Source organism: Strix uralensis, unplaced genomic scaffold, assembly GCF_047716275.1.
Source record: "Strix uralensis isolate ZFMK-TIS-50842 unplaced genomic scaffold, bStrUra1 scaffold_219, whole genome shotgun sequence".
In the NCBI taxonomy this organism is placed as follows: Eukaryota; Metazoa; Chordata; class Aves; order Strigiformes; family Strigidae; genus Strix; species Strix uralensis.
The window spans coordinates 157,639-167,042 of record NW_027436828.1 but is presented as its reverse complement, the minus strand read 5'-3'; the positions used below and the strand labels follow the sequence as shown (position 1 = coordinate 167,042).

The window sequence follows — 9,404 nt, the reverse complement described above, 5'->3', positions numbered from 1 at the left end:
GGCTCGCTGCCCGGCGGAGCTCGGTGTCCGGCACGGGCTCGGGGCTCAGCGCGCGGCAGAGCTCGGTGCAGTGCGGAGCCCGGTGCACGGCACGGCTCGGGGCTTGGTCCGGCGCCCAGCTCGGTGCACGGCACGGCTCTGTGCACGGCTCACGGTGCACAGTCTGGCACGGCGCATGGCACACGGCTTGGCACGCGGCGCATGCTTTGGCACACGGCGCGGCTTTGTGCGAGGCACGCTGGGGCCGGCACCCCCGGCCGGGGCCACCCCGGGAGGGCCGGGGGTTGAAGGGGGACCCCGGGGTGGCTGCAGCACCGCTCCGGCCCCGGGGCTGCCGCAGAGCCAGCCCAGCCCCGGGCAGGATCCCTCCGGGCGCTCGCTGGGGCTGCGGGTGCCCCTGGGGCATCACGGGGGCAGGGAAGGTGCCCCCAGGGCCCCTCCGGAGCTGGGGGGGGGGCACAGCCAGGAGTCTCCACCCGCAGCCCTGTCACGCACAGCAGCCCCCGCCGCGCCCCAGCTGCGCCGCCGGCTCCGGCTTAGACCCCCCCCGGCCCCCCGCCGCCAGCGGCACTCACCGGGCGCGTGGACGAAGTAGGCCAGGTAGAGGTCGAGCTCCTTGATGGTGACGCCGATGTGGTGGGGCTGGACGCAGAGGCCGGGGCTGGCGCACTGGGGCGCCTTGGCCAGGCGCTCGCCGTCGGTGCTCTCCAGCGGGACGCCCTTGAAGAGGATGACCATCACCAGGTCCAGGCGCCAAACCTTGTCGGCCTGGCGCAGGCAGTCGATGCGGCGGATCTTGCCCTTCTGGTCAGGGTTGGAGAGGACGCAGCAGGGCGCCTTCTTGCCGGTGACGGAGAGCACGAAGTCCTCGCGGCACTCGGGCCGGATGTCCTTGCGCAGCTTGGCCAGGAGGCGCGAGGCCCACTTCTGCTTGACCTCAGGCTTCTCGCCCAGCAGCTCGTCCTTGACGGCGCGTTCCTCCTCCTTCGACATCCGCTTCTCGTGCTTCTTGAAGTACTTGCGCTTGCGGGCCTGCAGGTTGAACCAGGTGTAGGAGAAGGCCCGGACGTGGGGCAGCAGCGCCTCGATGAAGGGGTGGAACTCATCCTGTGGGGCAGGGCGGCGTCAGTGGGGCGGCTGCCGTGGGGCGGCCGCAGCCCCGGCAGCTCCCGAGGGACCCCCCACCCTGCCCAGGGAGCTCCCCGGGGGGGACGGTCCCTTCCCACGCAGCGGGAGCATCCCTGGGCACGGCCCCCTCCCGCACCGGGAGCTCCCGGGTGATGCCGGTGCAGCGGGAGCACCCCCAGACGCAGCCGCATCCTGCGCGGGGGGCTCCCGGGGGCCCCCCCAGTCCAGCGCAGGGCGAGCACCCCCCGCCACGGCCCCAGCCCGGCCCCTGGGGATGCTCAGCCCGGCCCCGGGCACCGCTGGGGACCAGGGATGCAGGATGCGGCCCCGGGAAGGGCCCCGCGGGGTTGGGGGACTGGGGCCGCCCCGGACCGGGGGGACCGGCCGGGCTCCTGGTGCCCGACGGGCTCCGGGGACGAGCCGACTCCCGGCCCCGCACGGCCCCGGTGCCAGCGCGGCCCCGCGGTGCTCCCGTGTCCCCAGCCCGGGGACGGCTCAGCCCCGGGTCCCCCGGCTCTGGGTCCCCGCTCAGCCCCTGCCCCAGCCCCGCTCAGGCCCCGGTCTCGGTCCATCCCCGTCCCTCCCCATCCGGCTCCCGGTGATGCACCCGCTGCCGTCGGGGCTCGGCTGCCCCGGGCACGTCCTCTCCCGCTCCCCGGCCCCAGAGCCGGTCCCTGCTGCCAGCCCCGTCCCCGGTGCCACCGATCCCGCCCGTCCCCGGTGCCACCCCTCGTCCCCTGTACCCGCTGCCAGCGCCACCGGTCCCCGTCCCCTGTCCCCGCTCGCTGGTGCTGCCGGTCCCCATCCCCATCCCGGTCCCCGTCGCGGTCCCCGGTGCCACCAGCGCCGGTCCCCGGTCCCCGTCCCTGCAGCCGCCGGTCCCGTCCCGTCCCGTCCCGTCCCGGTCCGTACCATCGCGGCGGCTCATCCCGGCCGTGGGCAGCTGCCAGTCGGGCCCCGGCGGGGCAGAACCGGGGGCGACAGACGGGGACGGGGGGCGCTACCGGGGGCGGGGGGGGAAGGGTTAACGGGGGCTACCGGGGAGGGCGGGTCCGGGGGGCGGACACTGCGGGGGGGGGGGGGGGGGGGGGGGGGCGGGGGGGGCTCAAGTACCGGGGGTCCCGGTTACCGGGGCCGGGGGGGTCCCAGCTGCCGGGACAGCGCGGGTCCCGGGGCGCGTCGGGGGGTCCCGGTCCGGGAGGGGGGGGGGGAGGGGAGGGGGTGGGGAAGTCCCGGTGCCGCCGCGGAGCCGCAGCCGGAGCCGCCGCCGCCGCCGCCGGGCGCGGAGCGCGCGGAGCCGCCGCGGCCCCTTTTGGCACCGGGACCGGCGCGGCGGCGGCCAATGGGGGCGCAGCGCGCGGGGGGAGCGGCCGCCCCATTGGCCGGGCCGGGGGGGGCGGGGCCGGGGGGGGCGGCGGAGTTCGGGGCCGGGACACGGGGGGGGTCCGGGGGCAGCGGGACGGAGCGGGCCGGGCCCGGGCGGGCGGTGCGCACCGGGCGCGCTCCGGCGGGGCCACGCGTGTGCGGCGCCAGCCCCGTGCGAGCCCCGTGCAAGGGCCGTGCGAGGCGGCCGGCGGGGCACAGCCCCCCCCGGCAACACCCCACCCCCCCCACCCCCCCCCCCCCAGAGCCCCGGGGGGGGCTTCGCCAAAACACGGCGATCTGCACCCAAAGCCGTGCCGGGGCTCCCCGCGCGCCCCGACCGCGCTCCCGGCGCGAACCCTCGTGCAAACCCTCGTGCAAGGGGGTCGATCGAGGACGCCGGGGCCGCGCTCGCACGAGGGGCCTGTCCCGGGGGTCCGGCCCCCCTCGACACACCCCGGGAGGGGGAAGGCCCCGGATTTTGGCCGCTTTCCCTGGCCCTGTGGCGGCCCCAGCGCGGAACGGCCCAAAACCTCCGTTTCTGCCCCCAAATCCCCGACGCAGCGCTTGGAGCCAACACCCCCCGCCCCCCCCCCCCCCCCCGTAATTAATTCCCTCTGTGTTCCCTCTGTGCAAAGAAAAAAACCAAAATTTGGGCGTTTCGGCGGCGGGGCCGGGCGGAGGCTCCCGCGCCTCGGTGCCCGCGCACCTCCCCAGCCCCAAACCTCACGGCTTTCGCTCCAAAACCACGGCGGGGAGCGGGGGGGGCCAAGCACAGCGTCGCTCCCCGGCCCCTGCCCCTTTCCTGCCCCGTTTTGCTTTGCAAAACCCACAAAACGGGACGCAGAGGCACCGGCACGGGGTGGGGCACGGGGAAGGGGGGGCACCCGGGCGCTCCTGCCCCCCCCGAGGGGTTCGCACGAGGGGTCACGATTCAGGCACGGAGTTGCAGCCGCGCACAACGGCTCCTCGCGCGGCACCCCCGGCCGAGCCGCATGCAGGGGCGGGGGGGGCCCAGGCGTCCGAGCCCCCTCCGTCCTGCAGCCCCCTCCCCTCCCAGCTGGCTGCGGGGGATCCAGGCGTCCGGGCCTGGCAGCACCCGCGTGGGCACGGGGAGGGCTCCCGGACGCCTGGATCCCCTCCCGGACGCCTCGGGGAGGGCACTGGGGTGGGTCGGGTGGAAGAGGAGGGGGTTGGCGGCCTGAACGCCCGGGTCCCCCCCGCAGCCCCCGCGAAGACAAAGAGCCGCCGGGTCAGGCCCGCGCCGCCCGGGTCCGCCCGAACGCCCGGGTCCCCTCCCCAACGCCCGGGTCCCCTCCCCAACGCCCGGGTCCCCTCCCCGCCCTCCGCGGGGAAGCCAGGGCGCGCATGGAAGGATCTAGAGGCTCGGCCACCGAGGTCTGCCCGGACACTGGGGTCCCTGCCCGAGGCCGCGGTCCCCTCCCGGACACCAGGGTCCCCCCCCGGACGCCGGGGTCCGCGCTGAGGCGGGGTCCGGCCCCGGTGCCGCCGGGCTGCCATTGGCTGCGCCGGCCCCGCATTGAGCCGCAGTCTCGGGCGAAGCCACGTCGCCGCGTCCGCAGCTGCGAGCGCCCGGCAAAACGCCAGCGCGGCGGCGGGGGGGGCGGCGCCGGATCGGGAGGGAAAAGCCCAGAAAAAACAGAAAAGAGGGAAAAAAAGAAAAAAAAAAAAACCACCCCCCCGGCCCCCCCGCCCCAGCAGCGCCCGCCCTCCCGCGCCGCTGCCAGCTCCCCCCGGCCCTTGGCTTCGCCGCGAGAGAAAACAGCCCGAAACAGCCGGAATTGCCGCCAAAAATCCCCCCGGCGGCCCCTGACGCCGCTGCCAAGACCCTCCCGTGAGGGGGGGGGGGGCGGGGGGGTGGCTGAGGGGGGGGGGGGGGGGGCGAGCGAGGGGCGTCCTGGACCCCCGGGCCGGGGAGGGGGGGGGGAGGCAGCCACGAGGGACCCCAGCACCAGGCCGGGAGCTGCTGGGATCCAGGCATCTGGGGGGGCCCAGGCATCTGGGGGGGACCCAGGCGTCCTGGCGGCCTTGGAAAGAACGTGCCGGATGGTCCTGGCAGGGGACTCAGGTGTCCGGGGGGGGCCCAGGCGTCCGGGGGGGGCCCAGGCGTCCGGGCTGTGCGGAGGAAGCCGCCTGCCTGCTCCCCTGCCCGCAGCCACGTGGAGGACCCAGGCGTCCGGGCTGCTCGAGGGGAACCCGGGCATCTGAGCGCCCCCCCTTCCCCACGCAGCAGAGCCAGGGACGGGACCCGGGCATCCGGGGGGTGTTGGGGGGCCGGGGGGGTCACGGGCACTGCGGGGGGAAGTGCCGCAGTGGCTCCAGGCAGTGCCGCAGCGCGCGGGGCCGATGCAGTTTGGCACCAGTGGACCCCGGCGTCCGGGTGTGCCTCCCCCACCAGCCGGGGAGGGGACCCAGGCGTCCGGGCTGCCCCCCACCCCCCCCAACTCTGCTCCCTCCCCAGAGCGGACCCAGGCGTCCCGGCCCCCTCCGTGGCCTCCTGCCAGGCCGGGCCGGGGGGGCCCCGCGGTGCTGCCGCGTCCAAGAAAGCTTTTTGTGGCCCATCAATAATTCAGGGCCCCCCCGGCCCGGCCAAGGGCTCCTCCATTATTGATGCTGCCAGCACAGCCCCGCGGCCGGGGGGACACGGGGAGGGGGGGACATGGGGGGACACGGGGAGGGGGATCAGCGAAGCCGCGAGTGCTGCAACACAGGGGTGCGGCAGCACAGACAACGAAGCACACGCACACGTCTGGCCACGCGTGTGCGGGGCCCGCAGGCGCCTCGCCACGCACCCGGCTCCTCGCAGGCAGCGCGCGCCCCACGCAGACCCGCGGCGCGACGACGTGCCAGGTACAGGCAGCACACGCCACGCACACGCACCCCCCCCCTCGGTGTGGCACCCACGCGTGTCGCTCGCCCCCGCCTCGCACGGCCCCGGGCACCTCGCACGGCCTCGCACGGCCTCGCACGTGGCGGGGCGGAGGGGGGGGGGCGGTGCCTCCCCCGCAGCGATTGCATCAGCCGGTGGCGCAGCCCCGCATGGCCACGCATGGGGCACGGGGCCCTTGCACATGCCTCGCACGCCGGTGCGGGCGCACACACACACATGTGCGCTGCACCTTGCACACGTGTGTCGTCCGCCTGGTGCACGCAGGGATGCGACGCGGGCGGCCGGGAGCGCACCCGTACGTGGAGGCACCGTGCACACATGTTGCACACACGTTGCACACACGGCGCGCAGGGAGACGTGCACGGAGCGTGCAGGCACGGCTGCCACGTGTGCACGTCGCCTGCACACGCATCGCACACATGGTGCACGCACAGCCCACACGCCCCCATTACACGTGTGTGCACCCAGCCCCCGTGACACGCACACGCATCCTCTCTTCCCATCGCAGGCACCTGCACCCCGCTACATACGTGTGCACACCCCCACCGTCACACACGCGTGAACCCCGTTGGGCCCATCGGGCACCCGCAGCCCTTTGCACGCCCCATCCTACAGCCTATAGGTGCCCCGTGTGCTGCCCTGCTCCTCGCCAGGCCCTATAGGTGCCATAGGGGCTGGCTGCAGGCTGGGGGGGGCTGCGTTTAGGGGGTGTTGGGGCATCTCACGCCCCTCCCGCCCCCCCCAGGGTGGCTCTGCACCCTCTGCACATCCTGTCACCAGCGGAGCCCAGTGTAGCAGCCGTGGGTGCGGAGCACCCTGCAGCAACGGGCCCCGCAGCAGCGCCGCACCGCAGGCGCCGGGGAACACCCCAAACCTGCGCCACACGACATCCCCCGGCCCCGCGTCCCGCCCGCACCCGCTCCGCTGGGGTCTGCTGCCGCGGGCGCGCTGCCTGGCACGGATGTGGCTCGGCTGTGCCCCGTACGTGGCATTTGCACCCCGGCACGTGCTGCACTGAACCCCCAAACGCACGTGACGTTCCGTGTGGTGATGCGCTCACCGCACCCGCGGCGCGTTGGGTCCCACCGTCCGCAGCACCTTGTGCTCTGCACCCGCCACGGCACCGTCCTGCCCCGCGCCCGGCACCCTGCGCTGCACCCCCCTGTACCACACTGCTACGAGGGGTGGGTGACGCTCGTCCTGCTGCGGCCATCGCCCCACATCGCCCCACACGCAGCCCCCTCCTCCCCTGCGGCACGTGTTGGGCCGCCTCCCCCCACAGTAGCCGTGCAGGGATGGGGGGACACCATGTATTTTCCCCCGTGCTTTGGAGAGGAAATGGCCACGGGGACATTTTGTGCAGCTGGGGGGGTCCATGGGAGCCCCCGCTCCACCCCAGGGGTCATCCAGGTGGTGACAGCAATGGGGATGTCGTGACAGTGAAGGGTGACAGTGACCGGCGTCGCTCCCAGGCTGCACCACGTCCCCCAGGGCCCGGCCCGAGGCAGGGGGTGGCTCCGTGCAGGGGGCTGGGAGGATCTGGGGGGGGGACACGGGGACACCCTGAGGGACACGGGGGGACCGTGGCCCAGTGAGCAGCCACAGCACCGACAGCTGGAGCCCAGCGCTGGACGGGGGCGGGGGGGATGGAGGGCTGCATCCCCGGGCGGGGGGGGGGCGCTGGGGCCTGGTGTGCAGCCGCGGGGTTTCACCGCAGAGGCTGCGGGTTGGGGCACGTAGAGAGGAGCTGCTGCCCGTGACAGCGGCTATAGGGGACAGCGGCTATAGGGGACGGGCACTGGTGCTGTGCCAGCGGCAGCCAAGGTCCAGCCCACGCCTGGTCGGCCACAGGCCCGGCGGCAGGAGCCGCTGCTCTGGGTGCCGCTGCTCTGGGTGCCGCTATGGGTGCTGCTCTGGGTGCTGCTCTGGGCGCCGCTACGCGTGCTGCTGCCCGTGCCCACGGCTGGACACGGCAGCCAGATCCTGCGCGCGCTTGCGGCCTGGCCCTGCGCCGAGGCTGGGGAAGGGGGGTGGGGGGGGAAAGACGACGGTGGCACCAGCCCAAAACCACCCAGAAACGGCTCAAACGGGAAAGGGGGGGCGAGGCGGGAGCACACTCGTGTGAGCGTGCGGTGCCCGCGCACACACACCCCGACACGCTTCAGCACACGCAGGATGGGGCCCGTGAGGCCGCCGTGTGTGTGTGCGTGCACAGTGCGAGCCCACAGGTGTGCACACGCGTGCAGGCTGCAGTTGTGCACGCACACGGGCAAGCACATACGTGTGCGGCGTGACCGTGTGTGCACACGCAGGAGCACACGCGTGTGCAATCGCGTGCGCAGGAGGGAGCACACGCGTGTGTGTGCGCTGGCACGGGCAGGCTCCCAGGCGTGTCGCTGGCATGTGCAGGCAGGGGCACACGCATGTGCAATGGTGTGTTGCTGGCGCGTGCACACGCGTGTGCGGGGCGGGCGCCGAAGCTGCGAGAAGCGCCGCTGGCCGCCCGCCCAGACACAACCGGCCGCCAAAACCGCCCCGAAAAGCGGGAGAAAAGGGCAACGGAGGGGGGGGAGCAGCAACGCCTGGCGGGGGGGGGCTGGGCTGCCTGAGCAACCACAGCAGCACCCCGGGGGGACCCCAAGACAGCGGGGGGGCGGGCAGGGACCCCCATAGGGACCCCCGAGCCACAGCCCCCGAGACATGCCCCCACCCAGGACTGCCCGACGTCACCCCTCCCCACAGCCCCCCCAGCAGCGCCCCCTCCCTCCCCACGGCCCCTCGCGACCCCAACAACCCCCCCAAGACGAGGTGTCCCCGGGCCCAGGTGCCCCCGCGGGGGCCCCACCGTCGCCCGCCCCCCCGGAGCCCCCCGGCCGCCGTCCTACGGACCGCGGGGCCACAACCCCCCCCCCCGGGGCCGGGTTTCAGCCCGTCCCGGCGGTGCCCACAGGCACAAAACACCGCGTGGGCACCGACTGCCCTGTTCCACGGGGGCCCCGTGGGCAACACCTCCCGCGGGGAAACACCCCACATCTCCCGGTTCCCCGGGGGCGGCCCCTGCCCCGGGAACGGGCTTCCCGGCGGCACCGGGACGGCGGGTCCCGGGTCGCTGCCTCACTCCGGACCGAGTCCCCCCGCACCGGGCTGGGCACAACCAGGCCCCCCACGCCCCTCCCCGCACCGGGGGTCCGGCCGAGGCCGCTCCGGGACGCGGCCCCGCGGGCACCAGCTACAGGCGGCAGCAGCCCCGGACCGGACCAGCCCCTCCGGCAGCCGCGCACCGGGAGCGGCCCGGGGGCCGGCGGAGGAAGCGCAGTCGCCGCCCAACCGGCACCGGCAACCGGAGAGGGGCCGCCCCCCCCCCCACCGCACCCCCATTTTGGAGGGCGCAGACGCTCGCGGCGCGCAGCAAAGCCGGGACCGGACCCGCCGTTACCGGCCGCCCCCCGTTACCGGACCCCCCGCTCCCGGCCGTACCTGGGTGAGGCAGTACGGGGAGTACATGGCGGCGGTGTCAGCCGCGGCGGGGCATGGCGGGGGGTCCGGGGGTGCCGGAGGCCCGGGGGGGTCCCGGGTCCGGGGGTGTCGGTGCCGGCGGCGCGCGGGGAAAGTTTGCCCGAAGTTGGCGCCCGCCGCACTTTTGCCGCGGGAAGCGCCGCGCCGGCCCCGCCCCCGCCAGGCCCCGCCCCCGGCCCGGGACCCGCCCCCGGCCCCGGGACACGCCCCCTCGCGGATTGGCTCCGCCCCCTCTGCCGCGAGACACGCCCCCGCCGGGACCTCGGGGGGACACGGGGGGACACGGGGGGGACGACACACGGGGGGGTCGTGGGGACACGGGTCCCCCCCACCTGCCCCGTCTGCGCCCCCGCCCCCCCGCTGCCCCCCCCCGCAGGGCCCCGGCGGGAGGGTCCGGGAGCCGCTGTGGGTCCCCACGGGTGACAGTGACGGCAGCGGTGGCCGCGCCGGGGGTGGCAGCGGGGAGAGAGGCAGCACGGGCCGGGGA

The 9,404-nt window shown here is 75.5% G+C and overlaps 1 protein-coding gene across 1 annotated transcript; it reads right to left on the bottom strand.

Moving 5' to 3' along the window:
• Positions 1-405: 405 nt before the first annotated feature.
• On the bottom strand, positions 406-9,116 carry LOC141938598 (nuclear factor 1 X-type-like). Its single transcript, XM_074857489.1, has 2 exons — positions 8,879-9,116; positions 406-1,107 (listed from the first exon to the last, which is right to left on the bottom strand). Exons 1-2 carry the CDS (start codon positions 8,903-8,905, stop codon positions 406-408), a joined length of 729 nt encoding a protein of 242 aa, XP_074713590.1. The 5' UTR covers positions 8,906-9,116.
• Positions 9,117-9,404: the final 288 nt, after the last annotated feature.